The 22485-nt window shown below is 42.3% G+C and overlaps 1 protein-coding gene across 7 annotated transcripts in view; it reads right to left on the bottom strand.

Moving 5' to 3' along the window:
* Btk (tyrosine-protein kinase Btk29A) overlaps positions 1 to 22485 on the bottom strand; it is a 728553-nt gene that overhangs the window by 163226 nt on the left and 542842 nt on the right. For all 7 annotated transcript variants that reach the window (XM_070084310.1, XM_070084315.1, XM_053773706.2 and 4 more), the window contains 2 exons: positions 2614 to 2682; positions 2356 to 2423 (listed from right to left, as the gene is read on the bottom strand). In XM_070084310.1, coding sequence (XP_069940411.1) covers positions 2356 to 2423; positions 2614 to 2682 — 137 coding nt within the window. The remainder of the gene's footprint in view (positions 1 to 2355; positions 2424 to 2613; positions 2683 to 22485) is intronic.

Genomic DNA, 22485 nt, shown 5'->3' with positions numbered 1-22485 from the left:
ATTTATGAAGGGATTCAGGGAAACCGGCAGGCCGGACTTGAGTCCTGGAGATGGGAAGTACAGTGCCTGCACTCTGAAGGAGGGGTGTTAATGTTGCAGTTTAAAAACTGTAGTGTAAAGCACCCTTCTGGCAAGACAGTGATGGAGTGAATGATGGTGAAAGTTTTTCTTTTTCAGGCCACCCTGCCTTGGTGGGAATCGGCCGGTGTGATAATAATAAAAAGAAAAAAAAAAAAAAAAAAAAAAAAAAAAAAAAAAAAAAAAATAATAATATATATATATATATATATATTATATATATATACATATAATTACATATATATATATATACATATATATACATATATATATATATATATATATATATATATATATATTATATATATATATACATTATATATATATACGTATATATATATATATATATATACAGTGGACCCCCGGTTAACGAACTTTTTTCATTCCAGTAGTATGTTCAGGTGCCAGTACTGACCGAATTTTTTCCCATAAGGAATATTGTGAAGTAGATTAGTCCATTTCAGACCCCCAAACATACACGTACAAACGCACTTACATAAATACACTTACATAATTGGTCGCATTTGGAGGTGATCGTTAACCGGGGGTCCACTGTATATATATACATATATATATACATATATATATACATATATATATATACATATATATATACATATATATATATACATATATATATACATATATATATACATACATATATTTCCCTTTATTTATTCCCATCTTCCATTTATACACCTTAATCATATTCCCCTTAATTCCATGCCTTTCAAGAGTGTAGATTCAGTTCCCTCAGCCTATCATGAAAAAATTTTTTGATACAGTTGAAATCAACTTTGTCATCCTCCTCTGTATGTTTCAAGCACATTAATGTCCATTCTGTAAGATGGTGACCAGAACTGAACAGTATAGTCATAACGTAAATTAGATCTTACCAACGGTACATAAAGATGAAGAATAAACTGAGAACTTCTGTTATTTATACTTCTTGATATATTTATTTTTTTATTATCACACTGGCCGATTCCCACCAAGGCAGGGTGGCCCGAAAAAGAAAAACTTTCACCATCATTCACTCCATCACTGTCTTGCCAGAAGGGTGCTTTACACTACAGTTTTTAAACTGCATCATTACGGGACTCTGGTGGCCTGGTGGTTAACGCTCTCGGTTCACACGGCGAGGGCCTGGGTTCGATTCCCAGCCAGAGTAGAAACATTGAACGCGTTTCTTTCCACCTGTTGTCTATGTTCCCCATCAGTAAAATGGGTACCTGGGTGTTAGTCGACTGGTGTGGGTCGCATCCTGGGACACTGACCTAATTTGCCCGAAATGCCTCCGGAGCATAACAAGGGACTTTCTATATAGTAATATGTCATTGTAATCAGCTAGGACTGTATACCCTGTACATGTACTTGTAGTAAAATAAAGATATTATTATTATTATTATTATTATTAACACCCCTCCTTCTTGATATGAAGCCATGAATTATGTTTGCCTTATTGTAAACACTTAACACACTGTTGTCTTGGCTTTAGATTACTATTTAATTACAATTAAAGGTTACTCAACAGATTCCATATTGTATAAATATATATTAATTCAATGTATTAATCAAGAATTATCTGTAATAGTGTACCTAGTGTTAGGGGGGAAATAACAATTCGCAGCCTGCACCATACTTAATGTATTGTGAGTTTCCCTTTATTTAAAATTTGAATTATAGCTGTGAAGGAGGAGTCATAGCTTTTAACTGATGAGAATAAAGTACTGTATTAACTGATGAGAATAAAGTACTACTGTATTAAAAAAATCATGTAAATAACAAATGAAGATGTCATATATAATAAATTAGTAGATATAACAAATGGAGTGGTAAACCTTTGATGAGTTTCAAGTTTCTACTCCCGGGGCCTGGCTATGGACCAGGCTCATCGGGTGCTAGCCTGGTCAACCAAGTTAGCAGAAAATTTATGAAGCTCAATAACGGTGAAGAAACGGGTAAGGAGATGTTAATCCTCTCCTTAATTAAGAATAAGAAGGTACAATAATGCATGTTATTGGAACAAGACACAAATAATCAGCATGTAGGAGAAAGAAAATTAAGATGTTTCGATCCAACTTGGACAATTAATTAGTTACTGGTCCAAGTCATCATAAGTTTCTTTTTCTTATGTGTGGCTTATTTGTCTATCCTTCTCCTTAGTGTTGGAATGCTGTGGTTCCGTCAAACACATTCTCTATCAAACGTATTTTCCATCAAACAAGTTGCTAATGTTTACAATACATACAAAACAGTATTAGTAGGCAAACTTACCCTGTTTGTATGTTCCTCATCTTCCACCAGTGTTCCTGTGTGTCTTCAATCACCTCCAGCTCGTCATGCTGTGGAAACCCAGAGATCATTACAAACTCAACCCTATTACATGGATGGAGTTTTCTGAATTTAATTCAATTCTGACTTCATTGTTAATTTATTCATAATACTGTATAACTTCCCTCGACCTTTAAATCTTCTACTGCCACTAAGCAGAATTTTAAAAGTATGAAGTGAGCAATGACTAAGTGTACTCACTTTCCGTAAGGAGAGGTCCCCAGGATCCGTGGCATTGTAGTCGTACAACGCAACCACAACCTTCCGTTGCTGTTGATACACAAACATTACAATTAATGTTAAATATACACATGTAATCCAATACACGCATATATATAAATATGCAGCCATAAAGTTTTATCTTTAAAGTTTGACAATTAGAATTATTCAAAACGTACATATGATCAGTACATAGAGTAACAAATAATAATAATAATGAAATTAATTGTACCAATAATAATGATAATGAGTAGATGGAAAATTTAAACAAATCTAAATGGCAGGATTAAAACATGTATTTATTTAAATTTCTGCCTGCCAATTTCAAGGCACATACAGTAGATGTGGAAAATACTGTATATTTTCCAAAAATACAGTGTATTTTGTATGTAAATTGATGGAATATATTGTAGGTAATAAAAATTAATTTGTAAATAAATAAAGAACCAGCGACGGTGGGTTAGCGTCGCTGGGGAGAGACACCATTGCTTTGAACTAGGCAAGAGAAACGTTAGTGAAAATTGGAAGAATTTTCGTTGCTCTAGAGGTTATATTGTGCTTAAAACCTCTCAAATAGGAGCTGAAATTGTTGGATTTGCAGTCCTGCAGAATGTGAGAATTAGGCGACTGGACAGGACTCCATAATTAGATGGAAACAGGATAAAATTACCCCATTTGAGCGATGTCTATATTTATGTTGAAATTCTGGCCAGTATTTTCTTCATATTTTAGGCAGGGGTTTGTGTATGACACACCAAGTAATCTCCAGACAAATTGGTGAGTGTTATTATTATAAATTCTCCTTCATTGTATATGTAGTCATTTAATAAAATTAACATACAGTCCACATATTTATATTAATGTTGTACCAGAATTCCTGGTGATGTATATTTCATTTAAAATTAATATAGGTCCAGACTGGCTTGTGGAGATAGAAAGAGTGGAGTAGGTATTGAAGGGGGTCATTTTTTGCGACCTAGAATGTCCTAAAATTCCTACATGTCTCTGTAACCTTGATAAAGAATAATTATCTTTGTTACCATTTACTGGTACGTATCTTATGAGATTCATCCAGGTAATTTTTAAATTTTCCATAGTAGACCCTCCCTTTTCATTGGGCTCTGTTTTCATGAACCTCAGTTATCACTGACTTTTTTCACAAAAATATGGGCTAAGTTTTCGTTACTTTCCTCCATTCTCACCGGTGGAACAGAACATGTCTGAGTATGCCAGCACGCACACAACCTCCCACACATTCATTCTCAGGCAGTGTCGCTTTGTTTCTCGGTGAGTGAACATTATCCTGCGAGGTCATAGGAAACATTTCATAATAATTCATTGTTTTTTGCACTTGTTTATTCTGCATAACTGCTAAATAAGCCAAATGGGCCCAAAGAAATCTGCTAGTGCCAGTCCTTTGGTAAAGAAGGTGAGAAATACGATAGAAAAAGATTGTAGAAAAATACGAAAGTGGTGGTGGTAGACGGTGGTAGTGATAGCGGTAGAGGGTGGTAGTGATGGTGGTAGAGGGTGGTGGTGATGGTGATAGAGGGTAGTAGTGGTTGTAATGGTGGTAGAGGGTGGTAGTGGTTGTGATGGTGGTAGAGGGTGATGGTGGTTGTAATGGTGGTAAAGGGTGGTAGTGGTTGTGATGGTGGTACTGATGGTAGAGGGTGGTAGTGGTTGTGATGGTGGAAGAGGGTGGTAGTGATGGTGGTAGAGGGTGGTAGTGATGGTGTTAGAGGGTGGTAGTGATGGTGTTAGGGGGTGGTAGTGATGGTGTAGAGGGTGGTAGTGATGGTGGCAGAGGATGGTAGTGGTTGTGATGGTGGTAGAGGGTGGTAGTGGTTGTGATGGAGGTAGAGGGTGGTAGTGATGGTGGTAGAGGGTGGTAATGATTGTGGTAGAGGGTAGAGCTGCAAGAGCTCTCTGGACTGTTTTCTTGTACAACAGAGGTCCAGTGACTCTTAAGCTGGTGCTAGTGCCATTAAAAAAAAATAGAAGGGAAGTAACCCAAGATAAGGATTTGGTACCTGAAGTCTTTATGGAAGAGGATTCCCCTCCCAAACAATAATCAGTCCTCCCTCTCCTCTCCTCCCTGTCTTCCATACACCAACAAGAGTCTAAAGTAAAGGTAAGTGTGATGTTAAATGTTCATTTATACATGTTATTAATGCTTTATAATATATCTGTCATTCTTTTCTGTATGTATATCTATATTTAATTTCTAAAAAAATATTTATTATTAATATTTTGGGGAGTCTGCAACGGATTAATTGGATTTACATTATTTCTTATCGGGAAAATGGTTTCAGTTTTCGTCAATTTCACATTTCATTAGACTCTCTGGAACGGATTAATGATGAAAAGGGAGGGTCCACTGTACATAAGGAGAGTAAGCACTGAGGTCTCTGCTACACTCTTGGGTAATTTATATTATTCAACTTATTTGTGGGTTGTGCAAATAACCACAGAGAATGGAAAAAAAGAGCTAGAGGCCTTTCGATTCTTGAACAGGACCCCCATCAGATGCTGGGCAATTAGATAGTTGATGTAGAAATGCTACCTCAAGCTGCGAGGTCCAAGGTTAAGACAGTGTTTTGGCACCAGGTGGGCTCACTGGGCACCCCTGTTATGCTAGGTGGTGTAATGGGGAGAATGAAGCTCACTGATGTTAATGTACCAGTTGTCTATATTTGTTCTATGTTATGTCCATCAAATGTAAGTCCCAATAATAATACTCTACTCTGTTATTTAGGACCTCACACCTTAAGAAAGTTTGAGTTGTCTGTGTAAATTATTTTATCCAATAACTTATGATGAAGGTTATGTTCAGAAGTGAAAGGCCTCCAGCTCTTGTTCCACCCCCATGAATTATTAGCATACACTAGTCGACTATGTGTGAGTACTGCATTATTCATGGTGTAATTAGGTATCCTTGAAAAGGTGTCTTTAAGAGGCTGCCAGATTTTTTCTTCAACTTTTTTATATTATTTCACTCATAACCAAAGGATGCCTCATCCAATTTGCTTCAAATTTTCAACACTTATATATATGGAAATGAGAACCAAATTCTCCTAACTGGCTTGTTCACATGCTCTATGACCAAAGATACTGACCCCCTTCCCAGCCTCATGGAACAGCTTGCATAGTTTCCAATACCCTCAGTGGTGTAACTGTGAATTATTATGTGAGCAATTACCTGCAGGAGGTTTACAGGGTATTACCTGAATTATTTCCTGCAAGTAATATGGGTGAGGTAAGTGGGACTAAGTCACAGCAGGTTGCCGAACTGTCAGTCCCTCGATGCCCACTCCCTACCACTCATGAAAAGCTAGACCTGACATTAAATTAATAATTACAATATTAAAACCAGCTACTCCGGTAAATTAAAGTTGTGTGGACTGTATATGATTAGGCTTGCTGGGCAAGCAGAATATAATTATTGCACATAAATTATAATAGTGTTATTAGAAAGGAAATTTGTATTACCACTTACCATTTAATTACTGGATCATAATTATTTTTTTGAAACATACCCTGTTGCTACCACTACGGTTTGAATTTACTATGGCCAATGCAAGACTATTGTACATTATGGGTAAGCATCACTTAACTAAGGTATGCTCCTAGGAAGAATCGGTGTCCTCTATTTTTCCATTCTTCTTGCCGAATTGTAAGGGTTTTCCACATTATTTATCCTAATTCTTCAGCAGGAACATGTCAGCAATTTTTAAATTATGAACTGAGGTTGATATACACCAAATGACCTTCAAGAATGCCTGATTACATTGCACAATTTAACCAGTGTTCACACATTAAATTCATTATGGTGTTTCTCTGTCACATCACTCAACAACTGTTCTACACCCCTCCTCACTCGAAATTTCTCGATAGGGTCAAATAAGCATCACGTTTTGTTACACAATTATTGTATTATTGAAATTAACACATGCTGAATTTAGAAAAATCCCAAATTTTCCACAGTAGCTCCAATCACTCATAAAAGGTGCCAAAAAATACAGTGACAGCAGAGAGTGAAATTCAAATGTGTAGCTGCACATATGACCATTTTGTGTGTAAAATAGTCTGAAAATTTTATTGCTAAACCCATGGTGGTCATATTGTACCCAATGAATGCAAAATGTTTGAAAACAAATTAACAACAAAAAAGGGATCAGGGTATAATTATAAGCAACGCTCTCAAATACATCAGAAAATGTGCATCCGCGGGAAGTAAAACCAACACAATGCTAGGTTTCTCTGCTAGAAATTTAGAGTACAAAACATCGTTTTTAATTGCCTGTTTTTTGCTTCCCTATACCATGGCTTCCCTACCTTCTCTGTCATCCTGGGGTCATGTTAAATTTACTTCCCAGCATTCTTGCTCACTTTATGTTTTCATCCAGTATGACTATTTCCATCATCTTTCTCCAAGTTACAACCATCATGGATATATTCTTGCCTAGTCTTTTCTCTTTTTAGCTTTTGTTCCTCCATCCTCCCCCCTCCTCCTCACTTATCAAAATTACCTCACTTACTAAAACCTCAGCAGTAACCCCTCCCCCCACCTTCGTCCCTTCCTCCTTGATTCTCAACATCATCAGTGACCCCCAGCTCCATCCATTCCTCCTTGATCGCCCACAATATTCTCACAGTGACCCCAGCTCTGTCCCTCCTTGATCCTCGTCAACATCATCTAACACCTTCATAATCCTCCTGAATCATCCTCACGGTAGTTCTTTATCACCTTCATTATTTTTATCTTATAACTTACCCATCACTTTCACAGCCACATTCAGTTAATTTTACATATTTCCCTGCATCTGCTGTCATTGTTACCTTTACCTTTGATATATCTTTGAAGTTTCGAGAGTTTCACTACTTACGGTGCCCGGCCATTGGCCAGGCTCGTCAGGTGCTTGCTTGGTCAACCAGGCTGTTGCTGCTGGAGGCCTGCTACCCCACACATCCATCACAGCCTGGGTGATCTGGCACCTGGTGAAGATACTTGTCCAGTTACCTCTTGAAGGGTTGTACACTTGTTCCAGCCGTGTTTCTGATATCTTCTGGTAAGATGTTGAATAGTCTGGGATCTCGGATGTTGATACAGTGTTCCCTTACTGTCCCCACTGCACCCCTGCCCCTCACTGGGTTTATTTTACACTTCATCCCATATGTCTCACTCCAGTATGTTGTCATGGCAGTGTGCAGATTTGGGACCAGGCCCTCAAGTACTTTCCAGATACAGTGGACCCCCGCTTAACGATCACCTCCAAATGCGACCAATTATGTAAGTGTATTTATGTAAGTGCGTTTGTACGTGTATGTTTGGGGGTCTGAAATGGACTAATCTACTTCACAATATTCCTTATGGGAAAAAATTCGGTCAGTACTGGCACCTGAACATATTACTGGAATGAAAAAAGTTTGTTAACCGGGGGTCCACTGTACTATATATATTATCATATGTATATCTCTCTCCTCTGCTCCAATGAATACATGTTCAAGACTTGAAGGCGATCCCAGCAATTTAGGTGCTTAACTGGCTCAATGTGACCCGTAAATGTTCTCTGTATCTGTTCCAGCTCCAATATTTCTCCTGCCCTGAACGGGGCCGTCAGCACTGAGCAATACAGTGGACCCCCGCATAACATTGGCATCGCATAGCGTTAAATCCGCATAGCGATACATTTTATCGCTAAAATTTTGCCTCACCTAGCGCTAAAAAATTTGCTCAACACAATTCGTCTGAGACGTGTCCATGCGGCCTAAGCCAGCCTCCCTTGTTCTGCCAGTGGCATTGTTTACAACCCAGCCTCCACGGTAACATTCAAGCATACAGTCGGAACATTTCTTATTATTACAGCCTTTTTATAGTGATTTCACCTGAAAAATAAGTGACCATGGGCCCCAAGAAAGCTTCTAGTGCCAACCCTACAGGAATAAGGGTGAGAATTACTATGGAGATGAAGAAAGAGATCATTGCTAAGTATGAAAGTGGAGTGCATGTCTCCGAGCTGGCCAGGTTGTATAGTAAACCCCAATCAACCATCGCTACTACTGTGTCCAAGAGAGCGGCAATCAAGGAGCTGTTCTTGCCAAAGGTTTAACTGTGCTTTCGAAACAGAGATCGCAAGTGATAGAAGATGTTGAGAGACTGTTATTGGTGTGGATAAACGAAAAACAGATAGCAGGAGATAGCATCTCTCAAGCGATCATAAGTGAAAAGGCTAGGAAGTTGCACGAGGATTTAATTAGAAAAATGCCTGCAACTAGTTGTGATGCGAGTGAATTTAAGGCCAGCAAAGGTTGGTTTGAGAGATTTAAGAGGCATAGTGTCATACATAGTGTGATAAGGCATGGTGAGGCTGCCAGTTCGGACCAAAAAGCAGCTGAAAAATATGTGCATGAATTTAAGGAGTACATAGACAGTGAAGGACTGAAACCTGAACAAGTGTTTAATTGTGATGAAACAGGCCTGTTTTGGAAGAAAAGCCAAGCAGGACATACATTACTCAGGAGGAAAAGGCACTCCCAGGACATAAGCCTATGAAAGACAGGCTTACTCTTCTCATGTGTGCCAATGCTAGTGGTGATTGCAAAGTGAAGCCTTTATTAGTGTATCACTCTGAAACTCCCAGAGCATTCAGGCAAAAGAATATCCTCAAGGCTAATTTGTGTGCGCTGTGGAGGGCAAACAATAAGGCATGGATCACTAGGGACTTTTTCTATGACTGGTTACACCAAGCATTTGCCCCCACTGTGAAAAATTACCTAACTGAAAAGAAATTAGACCTTAAGTGCCTCCTGGTGTTAGACAATGCCCCTGGTCATCCTACAGACTTGGCAGAGCGACTTTGTGGGGACATGAGCTTCATTAAGGTGAAGTTTTTGCCTCCTAATACCACTCCTCTCCTGCAGCCCATTGACCAGCAGGTTATTGCAAACTTCAAAAAACTTCACACAAAAGCTCTGTTTGAAAGGTGCTTTGTAATGACCTCAGAAACTCAATTGACTCTAAGAGAGTTTTGGAGAGAGCACTTTAATATCCTCAATTGTGTAAACCTTATAGGTAAGGCTTGGGAGGAAGTGACTAAGAGGACATTGAACTCTGCTTGGAAGAAACTGTGGCCAGAAGGATTTGAGGCTAACCCTGAGAATCCTATGCCAGTTGAGGAATCAATTGTGGCATTGGGGAAGTGCTTGGGGTTGGAGGTTAGTGGGGAGGATGTGGAAGAGTTGGTGGAGGAGGACAATGAAGAACTAACCACTGATGAGCTGCTAGATCAACTTCAACAGCAAGAGGCCACACCTGAGGAAATTGCTTCGGAGGAGGGAAGAGAGAAATTGAAGAAGTTGCCTACTTCAAAGATTAAGGAAATCTGTGCAAAGTGGCTTGAAGTGCAAACCTTCATGGATGAAAATCACCCTCAGACAGCTATTGCAAGCCGTGCTGGTAACTATTACACTGACTCTGTTGTGAAACACTTTAGGGAAGTCACAAAGGAACGAAAGGTACAGGCCACAACAGATATGTTGTGCGACAGAAGTCCAGTGACTCTGAAGCTGGTCCTAGTGGCATTAAAAGAAGAAGGGAAGCAACCCCGGAAAAATACTTGACACCTCAAGTCCTAATGGAAGGGGATTCCCCTTCTAAACACTAAAACCATCCAACAGAGGAAAGATAGTCTTAACCGGGAAATCTCTGAATTAGAGCAAAAACTTAGGATGTCATACCTCACAGAAGAAGCACAAAGGGAACAAAAGGCCATACAGGATATTGCAAGAAACCCAAAATATTTCTATTCCTATGCAAAATCCAAGCTAAGAACTACCTGTAGAATTGGACCATTATTGAGAGGAGACTCGTATACTGACGATGAACAGGAAATGAGTGAAATCCTGAAAGAACAGTATGAGTCGGTGTTCAGCAACCCACTAAACAACAGCAAAGTAGGGAATGCAGAAATATTTTTCATTCCAGCAGAAGACCGTGCAGACACCCTCGGGGGTGTCATGGTTGTTGGAATGGGGTGTTCACCCCCGGGGATGTCATGGTTGTTGGGATGGGGTATTCACTCCTGGGGAAGTCATGGTTGTTGGGAGGGGGTGTTAACCCCCAGGATGTCATGGTTGTTGGGATGAGGTGTTCACCCCCGGGGATGTCATGGTTGTTGGGATGGGGTGTTCACCCTCGGGGATGTCATGATTGTTGGGATGGGGTGTTCACCCCCGGGGATGTCATGGTTGTTGGGATGGGGTGTTCACCCCCGGGGATGTCATGGTTGTTGGGATGGGGTGTTCACCCCCGGGGATGTCATGGTTGTTGGGATGGGGTGTTAACCCCGGGGATGTCATGGTTGTTGGGATGGGGTGTTCACCCCCGGGGATGTCATGGTTGTTGGGATGGGGTGTTAACCCCGGGGATGTCATGGTTGTTGGGATGGGGTGTTCACCCCCGGGGATGTCATAGTTGTTGGGAGGGGATGTTCACCCCCGGGGATGGCATGGTTGTTGAGAGGGGGTGTTCACCCCCTGGATGTTATGGTTGTTGGGATGGGGTGTTCACCCCCGGGGATGTCATGATTGTTGGGATGGGGTGTTCACCCCCGGGGATGTCATGATTGTTGGGATGGGGTGTTCACCCCCGGGGATGTCATGATTGTTGGGAGGTGGTTTTCACCCCCGGGGATGTCATGGTTGTTGGGATGGGGTGTTCATCCCCGGGGATGTAATGATTGTTGGGATGGGGTGTTCACCCCCGGGGATGTCATGATTGTTGGGATGGGGTGTTCACCCCCGGGGATGTCATGATTGTTGGGATGGGGTGTTCACCCCCGGGGATGTCATGGTTATTGGGATGGGGTGTTTACCCCCGGGGATGTCATGGTTGTTGGGATGAGGTATTCTCCCCCGGGATGTAATGGTTGTTGGGAGGGGGTGTTCACCTCCGGGGATGTCATGATTGTTGGGATGGGGTGTTCACCCCCGGGGATGTCATGATTGTTGGGAGGTGGTTTTCACCCCCGGGATGTCATGGTTGTTGGGATGGGGTGTTCACCCCCGGGGATGTCATGATTGTTGGGATGGGGTGTTCACCCCCGGGGATGTCATGATTGTTGGGATGGGGTGTTCACCCTCGGGGATGTCATGGTTGTTGGGATGGGGTGTTTACCCCCGGGGATGTCATGGTTGTTGGGATGGGGTGTTTACCCCCGGGGATGTCATGGTTGTTGGGATGGGGTGTTCACCCCCGGGGATGTCATGGTTGTTGGGATGGGGTGTTCACCCCCGGGGATGTCATGGTTGTTGGGATGGGGTGTTCACCCCCAGGGATGTCATGGTTGTTGGGATGGGGTGTTCACCCCCGGGGATGTCATGTTTGTTGGGATGGGGTGTTTACCCCCGAGGATATTGTACAACACATCTAATTTTTGTCTTAATTATTTAATGAGCCATTTGTACTTCGTTAATTTTCAAATCTGGTCTGAGAGATGATTTTGTGTGTACTCACCTATTTGTGTGTGATGGGCTCGAGTCCTGGTTCCTGGCCCGGCATGTTAAACGTCGTTAGTCAGGTTTTGTCTTTAATTCTTTCATACCTACTACTTCTCCATCCACTTCATTTCTCTTCTTTATTACCTTGTTAATGGAAACGTAATTTTTAACATCCCTGCGCCTCGGCCTCAGCCTTTGTTCTTCTGTATCCCTTTTCACCTGGTTCTTGCATTTGAAAGTTTTTCTTTTTTTAACACGTCGGCAATTTCCCACCAAGGAAGGGCGACCCGAAAAAGAAGAAACGATTTCATCATTCGCTCCATCACTGTCTTGCCAGAGGTATGCCTACACTACGGTTAAAAAAAATTGTAAAGTCAACATCCCTCCTACAGGGCGCAGGTACTATCCCTTTCAGGGTCCGTCCCGTAGATCTACGGCTTTACGTTCAGGGTCCAAACCGTAGATCTATGCCATGAGCTCAGCTCATTCTGATAAACTGTGAGTGGTACATTTGGGCCTAGATATGAGAGAATACATCTATGTGGTATGTGTGCACCACATAAAACAGATCCTGCAGCACACTGTGTATAATGAGAGAAAAAAACCTAAATCATGATTTTTCGATTAAAACAGCAACTTTGCAGTGTTTTTTCGTATGTTTTTTATAGTTGTATTTGCGATTTCTTGGTCTCATTTGATAGAATGGAAGACATATTACAGAAATAGAGATGATTTTGATTGGTTTTAGCACTGAAAATGGCATGAAACTGAGCTCAAAGTAGCGGAAATGTTAAATTTTTGCCGATATTCAAGAGTAAACAAACGACCTCACACGTCTAATACACGCCAGCTGGTGGGTCTAATATACATTCACAAATATGGTGATGATATTTATACAATTATTACAGTATTGCATAACAGTAAATCTTCTATTTTTTGGTGTGAATAAAAATTCATTATGTGAATAAAAAATCAAAATGGAATTTATTTGTAAAGCCTCAAAACATAACTAATGAACAGAGGAAACGTTAGTTTAGTGCCAGGAATGCCTACATTGTTTATTCTGGACCCTATTTTGAAATTGGAATATTTTGAACTTTGTGTTAAATTGGCCAAATTAACAATTTCCGATCACTTTATTTTGTAGTTGAAACAGTTGACTTGGCGATTTCTTGTGCTGAATCGATAGAATAGAAGTAATACTAGTGAAATAGCTAAGAATTTGGTTGATTGGAATAATGTAATTGGCCTAAAATGGGAGTCAAAGTCGGCAAAATCGCCGATTCGTAAATGTCGCTGACACATCAAAATTCGCGAGAGCATAATTTCGTCAATTTTCCACCAAATTTCGTACTTTTTCTTTTATTACCTTCACAAAAAGATTCTCTACGATTTCATAAGAAAAAATAACAAATTTTTTTTTTTGAAAATTCTTGAACACTGGTGCGTGACTCCAGATTTGGGCCTTGGACCCTGAAAGGGCTATACTTCACACCTCCCACCTCCAAGACTCATGTCCGGCTAACCGGTTTCCCTGAATCCCTTCATAAATGTTACTTTGCTCACACTCCAACAGCACAAGTCATAAAAACAATTTGTCTCCACTCGCTATCTAACACGCTCACACATGCTTGCTGGAAGTCCAAGCCCCTCGCATACAAAAGCTCCTTTACCCCCTCCCTCTAACCATTCCTAGGCCGACGACCCCTACCCCGCCTTCCTTCCACCACAGATGTATACACTTTCTAAGTCATTCTAATTGTTCCACCTCAACAACCCCTCGGCAGACCCTCTGGATAATACTTTTATTAACCCCGCACCTCCTCTTAATTTACAAATTGCGAATTCTCTATATTATATTCACACCACACATTGCACTCAGACACGAGATCTCCACTACCTCCAGCCTTCTCCTTGGTTGGTTGGGTAAGGTTTGCCAGGAAACAGGACAAATTTTTCCTGACGCAGGTCTTAGTCACATGATGACCCACAGCTGGAGGTTTTAGTCATCTGACCGAGACCTTCTGCTGGCTTACCGGTCCACCTCTTTAAAAATTATGGTCATAGTTATAACCTTTTTTTTTATTAAATGTTTAATTGCCTTCTCCTTGTTGCAATATTCACCACCTATGATTTGTGCCCATATTAGAGTGTTGGTATAACTATGCTCTCATTCTCCTCTTTGCTTCCATGGATAACGTTCTTTGTCTCCACAGACTCCCCAGTGCACCACTCACCTTTTTCCCCTCACCAGTTCTATGATTCACCTCGTGTTTCATAGCCCCGTCTGCTGAAAAGTCCACTCCCAAAATCTGAATACATTCACCTTACTCTTTCTTATGTTACTATTAATTTCCTTCTTTTACATACCTTTCCAAACTCGGTCACCAACCTCTACAACCTCTTCAGAATCTCCGAAAAGCACAGAGTCATCAGCAAAGAGCAACCTATGACAACTCCCACTTTGTGTTAGATTCTTTATCTTTTAATCCTACACCTCATGGCAACACCCGAGCATTCACTTCTCTTACATCCTCATCTATAAATATATTGAACAACCATACTGATATCACACATCCCTTTCTAAGGCCAACTTTTACTGGGAAATAATCACCCTCTCTCCTACTTATTCCAACCTGAGCTTCACTATCCTTGTAAAAACTTATCACTGCTTTCAGTAACCTACCTCCTGTTCCATACATTTGCAATATCTGCCACATTGCCTCCCTATCCACCCTGTCATATGCCTTTTTCAAATCCATAAATGTAACAAAAACCTCTTTACCCTTATCTACATACTGCTCACCTATATGTTTCATTGCAAAAACTTGGTCTACACATCTCCAACCATTCCTAAAGCCTCCTTGTTCATCTGCGATCCTGCTCTTCATCTTACTCTTAATTCTTTTAATAATAACTCTTTTATACACTTTACCAGGTATACTCAACAGGCTTATTCCCCTATAGTTCTTGCACTCTTTTGTGCTCTTCATACAAAGGAACCAAGCATACTCTCTGCCAATCCCTAGGTATCTTACCCTCTTCCATACATTTATTAAATAAAGGCACCATCTATTCCAAAACTATATCCCCATCTGCTTTTAACATTTCTGTCTTCATTTCATCAATCCCAGCTGCTTTACTGTCTTTCATTCTGCCCACAGATTCACGCACCTCCCCCACACTCATAACTGGCTCTTCCTCACTCCTACAAGATGTTATACCTCCTTGCCCAATGCACGAAATCACAGCTTCCCTATCTTCACCAACATTTTACAGTGCCTTAAAATATTCCCGCCATCTTTCCGATATCCTCTAACTTTCCATCCACTAACTCTTTTCTTTTTAACTGTCAAATCCATTTGTCCCCTAGGCTTTCTCAACTTATTAAACGCAATCCAAAACTTTTTCTTATTCTCAACAAAATTTGTTAAAAACATCTCATCCACTCTCTCATTTGCTCTCCTTTTACCTTCCTTCACCACTCTCGGCCTCTCTTTTTCCCTCCATATACTCCTCCCTCCTTGTAACACTTCTACTTTGTAAAAACCTCTCAAATGCTAGCTTTTTCTATCTTACCACTCTGTTTATTTCATCATTCTACCAATCACTCTTCTTCCCTCCCACACCCACTTTGCTGTAATCACAAACTTCTGCTGAACACTCTAACATTACATTCTTAAATCTACCCCATACCTCTTCAACCTCACTGCCTATATTCTCACTAGCCCATCTTTCTTCCATTAGTTGTTTCCGTGTCTACTCAATAAATACCTCATAGCGTCATGTTTTTTCTAGTCCTTCTCTCTTCTAGAGTCATCAGGTTCAGTTTCAATATTCTCTCATAATGCACCCTTACCCCCTTCCCAGCTGTGCATGTATTCACGAAAGTTGTGGTGTCAGGGGTCGATTCACAGCTCCAGGTTTTGTCTCACTATCGACCAGATTTAAAAATTCCTAGCATTTTCTGCGTCCAGGACGTTCTACTTCATAATGAATGGGTTCAGGTCGTTTCTGCCTGACAAATTTACTGACGTTCTTCAATAGAACATTTGAGGCAGTAGACAGTGATAGAGAATATGATATTGTTTATTTGGATTTTAGTAAAGCCTTCGATAGAGAACCTCACAAGAGACTCTTAAGAAAAGTGGCAGCTCATGGTATAGGAGGCATGGATAGAGGCATGGCTTACCAAAAGAAAGCAGAGTCTCTCCATTAATGGGGTTAAATCTGAATGGGGATTAGTCACTAGTGGCATTCCATAGGGATCAGTTTTAGGCCATCTCTTGTTCATAATTTTCATTAATGACCTTGATGAAGGAATTACAAGTGACATGAGCAAATTTGCTGATGATACAAAAATAAGCCGCATGATTCATTCTGAGGATACCAATGAACTCCAAGAGGATTTGGACAAATTAATGTCTTGGTCTCAAAAATGGCAGATGAAGTCCAATGTGGATAAATGTAAGGTACTAGTCCTTGGTAATGAAAATAACCCTCGAAGCCATAAACTAGGTGAAGTAGAGCTTGATCATACAGAATGTGAAAAAGACTTGGGAGTCATGGTAAGCAAGAATCTAAAACCAAAACAGCAGTGCTTAAGTGTGCGAAAGAAGGCTAACAGATTACTAGGATTTATTTCAATAAGTATAAGTGACAGAAGTCCGAAAGTTATTTTACAGCTCTATACATCACTAGTGATGCCTCATTTAGATTATGCCGCTCAGTTTTGGTCTCCTTACTACAGGATGGATGTAGACTCATTAGAGAACATACAGAGAAGAATGACTAAAATGATTTACTGTGTAAGGAATCTCCCGTATGAAGATAGACTTAAAGCCTTGAATCTCCACTCTCTGGAGAGACGTAGAATGAGGGGAGACATCATCGAGGTGTATAAGTGGATGATGGGGATAAACAAAGGTGATATTAATGAAGTACTGAGGGTGTCGAACCAGGTAAGAACCAGAAATAATGGATTTAAGTTAGATAAATTTAGATTTAGAAAGGACATAGGTAAGTACTGGTTTTCTAACAAAGTTGTAGATGCGTGGAGCAATCTTCCCAGTTTGGTGATCGAGATTAGGACCTGGGGTAGCTTTAAAAAGAAATTGGACAAATATGAGTGTGAAGGGCTGGGTTTGATTGGTGTCGTGGGTACGGGAGTAAATTCTTGGGTAGTTTAGAGTAGGAGTGGTTTTGATAAGGACCTGTCTTGTATGGGCCAGTAAGCCTTCAACAGTGTTCCTCCATTCTTGTGTTCTTATAACCACTCTGATAATAAATTATTATATTCATGAAAACTTGTGTAGGTAACTGATACTAAAGAATTTCCTGACTTTATGATGCATTCACGTTTATAGCTGTCATCCTTGTCCTATTGTCCCTGGTCTTTACCTTTCAAATAGTGTGTCGCTACCCGCCCAGTCACACTGCCTCGAACTCTCCGGTTTACTAAGGTAATAAAATTCGGTTCCCTTTACCTCTCATCTCATTGTATGTCAATCATTTTAACTAGAGAGCTTTTCTGGTAGTAAAAAATGGACATTTTCTTTGTGCCTCTAGAACCTTATATCTTGCTAGCATCCCTATGTCTCATACACATTTCTATCGTCCGTGTCCCTATCCATGTCCTGGTGGAGGGGAAGGGGCCCACCGAGCTGGGACATAATATTTAATGATGGGCCTTACATACATCGTATAAAAAGTTGAAGGATTCTTTGTGTCTATTCCTGGATCCTCTGCTACAGGGTTTGCTCTTCTTGCATGTGATGCTGCAGTTATAATAATCTCTGGTGTGGTATTAATCCCAGATCATTTTCTTTTTACAAAAATTTGTAGCTACTACTTAGGTTGTACTGTCTTTTTTAGCAGTTTGTCTGGCCACGTCTGCAGCCTGTCCAGGACCCGCTGGAGCCTCTCTCTCTCTCTCTCTCTCTCTCTCTCTCTCTGTCTCTCTCTCTCTCTCTCCTCTCCTGCTCCTCCTCTCTTAATTTTGCATCAGCAAAGAGAGAATTTCGCCCACTTGTGGTGTATCATTATACAATATATGTACTAACACAGGCGAAGCCTCTACTGATCCACTACAACACTATCATATATTCCTGATTTTCAGTTTGTGGCTTACTTTCTGGTGAGGATACTATATCGAATGCTTTTGTTTTTACAGTCTATGAAGCAATAGCTCACGCAATCATGTCTATCTTGATTTTCCATCACTAAATTCCCTAAACCCACACTTCTTACCTCACACAAGTCCTCATCTTTCTAGGTGCTTCGATACCCTTTTTAAAAGCTTCTTGAAAACTTGTGATGGTGTGTTACTGATGGTTGCCTGTAGCACAGTGGTAGAAGTGAGAAGGCGACGCTGCGTGTTTCCATCATGTAGGTGGGTGAGAGGTGGCAGGTGGTGTATGTGGGTGAGATGTGGTAGGTAGTGTGGGTGTGCGAGAGGAGGAAGGTAGTGTGGGTGGCTGATAGGTGGTAGGTGGGGGGGTGTATGAGAAAAAGTAGGTGGTGTGGGTGTGTAACAGGAGGTAGATGGAGTGGGTGGGCGTGAAATAATGGGTGGTGGTGATGGTAATAGACATATCATATGATAGGAAGCCAAACACATACATGAAAGGAGAGAACCCCACATGGAGACAGAAACACAGATATAAAGTTTCTTTACATTTCGACCTCCAACTGAAATCCTCCTCAGCTGAAGAGGATCTTAGCTGAAGGTCGAAACATACAAAAAAAAAAATATTTCCGACCATCTGATATTTATATGGGTTCCTACTTCCCATTGACAAGTGTTCTTTACAATTTCTGTTGAAACATAAACGCAAACCATCATGCAAAAGTAGACTGAGTTTCATAACACAGAGAGTAAAATAAGAAAGGGAAAATAACAGATAGTTGTAAGATGTGTTGTGTAACTGGTGGGCCGGGATTAGTTACAGTTTCGTTAATCACTGAACGACCCAGTGTCTCCGAGTTTTAGGAAATAACCTGATACATCACAGCCGCAAACAACAGATTCTCGAGAAGACAACTGAATGTTACAAAAGTTAGGCAAAATCAGTTCGGCTTCAGTACGTTGGCATCATCCTGACCATAACAGTAGGCAACACTTCCCGTACAGTTGCTCATCAAGTGAGCATTGTACTACAGTATGAGAGGGAAGTGGAATAGATACTATAAACATAATGAAAATAATAATGAGAGTAAACACTTTCTCCTCCTGCCTAACAGCAGTTTTACAATAAAAGTATGGAAAACTAACATTAAGGAATCCTGTGTACAACAAGCTGTTTACTGCACATATGAACTTCCTGGGGAGTAAGAGAGAGAGAGAGAGAGAGAGGAATAAAGTTGGTAGAATTACCGACAATATGTAAAGTAAAAGGACACAAGTGCAACTAATGTGACATTTATTGTGGCAACGTTTCGCTCTCCAGGAGCTTTATCAAGCCATTACAAACATATATACCCTCTGTGTCCATGTATTGTTTGTAATGGCTTGATAAAGCTCCTGGAGAGCGAAACGTTGCCACAATAAATGTCACATTAGTTGCACTTGTCCTTTTACTTTACAGAGAGAGAGGAGTTGAATAAGCAAAGACGACTACCGTGGCTCGAAGAACCAAAATAAAAAGTAAATTACGATACGCTCTGTATATTCTCATCTATGCAGGATCTTGTGCTATATGGGTCGTTTACCACCATTGCGAGGCGACTCAAACAAGAAAAGAAGTCAAGGGACGTGGATAGTTATTTAACCTAGATCACTCAGTCGTTAGAGAACTAAGTGGTAGACGGGAACCAATACAAGTACACAGTGTTTACAAGTAAAGTGACCGGCATAACACAAAGATGATGGGAGCATTACCACTACCACCATCATCAATACCACCATCCTCACTACCACCATCCTCACTACCACCATCGTCGCTACCACCATCATCACAACCACCATCCTCACTACCACCATCATCACTACCACCATCCTCACTACCACTACAGGGTACACCTTGTCATCATTCTTCTCCCGTTATTACCATAAATTAGAAAAAGGCCACGTTACTACCTGACCCACGCCCTCGACCACCCATCCACCCACACGTAATGCTGCCTGACGCACGCCCTCGACCACCCATCCACCCACACGTAATGCTGCCTGACGCACGCCCTCGACCACCCATTCACCCACACGTAATGCTGCCTGATCCACGCCCTCCACCCACACCTGCTGCTGCCTGACCCACGCCCTCGACCACCCACACCTGCTGCTGCCTGACCCACGCCCTCGACAACCCATCTACCCGCACCTGCTGCTGCCTGACCCACGCCCTCGACCACCCATCCACCCACACCTGCTGCTGCCTGACCCACGCCCTCGACAACCCATCTACCCGCACCTGCTGCTGCCTGACCCACGCCCTCGACCAACCATCCACCCACACCTGCTGCTGCCTGACCCACGCCCTCGACCACCCATCCACCTACAACTGCTGCTGCCTGACCCACGCCCTCGACCACCCATCTACCTACACCTGCTGCTACCTGACCCACGCCCTCGACCACCCATCCACCTACACCTGCTGCTGCCTGACCCACGCCCTCGACCACCCATCTACCTACACCTGCTGCTGCCTGGCCCACGCCCTCGACCACCCTTCCACCCACACCTGCTGCTGTCTGACCCACGCCCTCGACCACCCATCCACCCACACCTGCTGCTGCCTGACCCACGCAATCGACCACCCATCCACCTACACCTGGTGCTGCCTGACCCACGCCCTCGACCACCCATCCACCCACACCTGCTGCTGCCTGACCCACGCCCTCGACCACCCATCCACCCACACCTGCTGCTACCTGACCCACGCCCTCGACCACCCATCCACATACACCTGCTGCTGCCTGACCCACGCCCTCGACCACCCTTCCACCTACACCTGCTGCTGCCTGACCCACGCCCTCGACCACCCATCCACCCACACCTGCTGCTGCCTGACCCACGCCCTCGACCACCCATCCACCTACACCTGCTGCTGCCTGACCCACGCCATCGACCACCCTTCCACCTACACCTGCTGCTGCCTGACCCACGCCCTCGATCACCCTTCCACTTACACCTGCTGCTGCCTGACCCACGCCCTCGACCACCCTTCCACCCACACCTGCTGCCTGACCCACGCCCTCGACCACCCATCCACCCACACCTGCTGCTGCCTGACCCACGCCCTCGACCACCCATCCACCTACACCTGCTGCTCCCTGACCCACGCCCTCGACCACCCATCCACCTACACCTGGTGCTGTGATGAATGGTTTGAAAAACCGACAAGTTGAAGATTGAGACACTTATGCAGCATATGGGAATCTTTATTCAGGAAACGTTTCGCCACACAGTGGCTTCATCAGTCCAATACAAAGAGGAAGGCGTAAGGAGAGGAGGAGAATGAGGTAATCAGTCCCTCAACCTGGAGTCGATGTGTTCAGTCCATCAATCTTGTAGAATGTACAGCATAGGGCCGTAGACGTGGCTTATATACTGTAGTGAGGTGACGTGAAGCAGATGGAGGCGGGGTCATAGTGGTACCATCCACTAGTCGAAGTAGGTCTTCGTCCAAAGGTTGAACAAGTGTTGAAGAATTCTTTGTAACAAGACCCCATGATGCTGCCGTGTCTGACAGTTGTGATGAATGGTTTGAAAAACCGACAAGTTGAAGATTGAGACACTTATGCAGCATATGGGAATCTTTATTCAGGAAACGTTTCGCCACACAGTGGCTTCATCAGTCCAATACAAAGAGGAAGGCGTAAGGAGAGGAGGAGAATGAGGTAATCAGTCCCTCAACCTGGAGTTGATGTGTTCAGTCCATCAATCTTGTAGAATGTACAGCATAGGGCCGTAGACGTGGCTTATATACTGTAGTGAGGTGACGTGAAGCAGATGGAGGCGGGGTCATAGTGGTACCATCCACTAGTCGAAGTAGGTCTTCGTCCAAAGGTTGAACAAGTGTTGAAGAATTCTTTGTAACAAGACCCCATGATGCTGCCGTGTCTGACAGTTTGTGATGAATGGTTTGAAAAACCGACAAGTTGAAGATTGAGACACTTATGCAGCCTTGCACTTGTTCAACCTTTGGACGAAGACCTACTTCGACTAGTGGATGGTACCACTATGACCCCGCCTCCATCTGCTTCACGTCACCTCACTACAGTATATAAGCCACGTCTACGGCCCTATGCTGTACATTCTACAAGATTGATGGACTGAACACATCGACTCCAGGTTGAGGGACTGATTACCTCATTCTCCTCCTCTCCTTACGCCTTCCTCTTTGTATTGGACTG

The sequence above is a fragment of the Cherax quadricarinatus genome, chromosome 12 (assembly GCF_038502225.1).
Source record: "Cherax quadricarinatus isolate ZL_2023a chromosome 12, ASM3850222v1, whole genome shotgun sequence".
Taxonomy (NCBI): domain Eukaryota; kingdom Metazoa; phylum Arthropoda; class Malacostraca; order Decapoda; family Parastacidae; genus Cherax; species Cherax quadricarinatus.
Note: the sequence above shows the minus strand (reverse complement) of the source record. Positions and strands in the feature narration are given on the sequence as shown.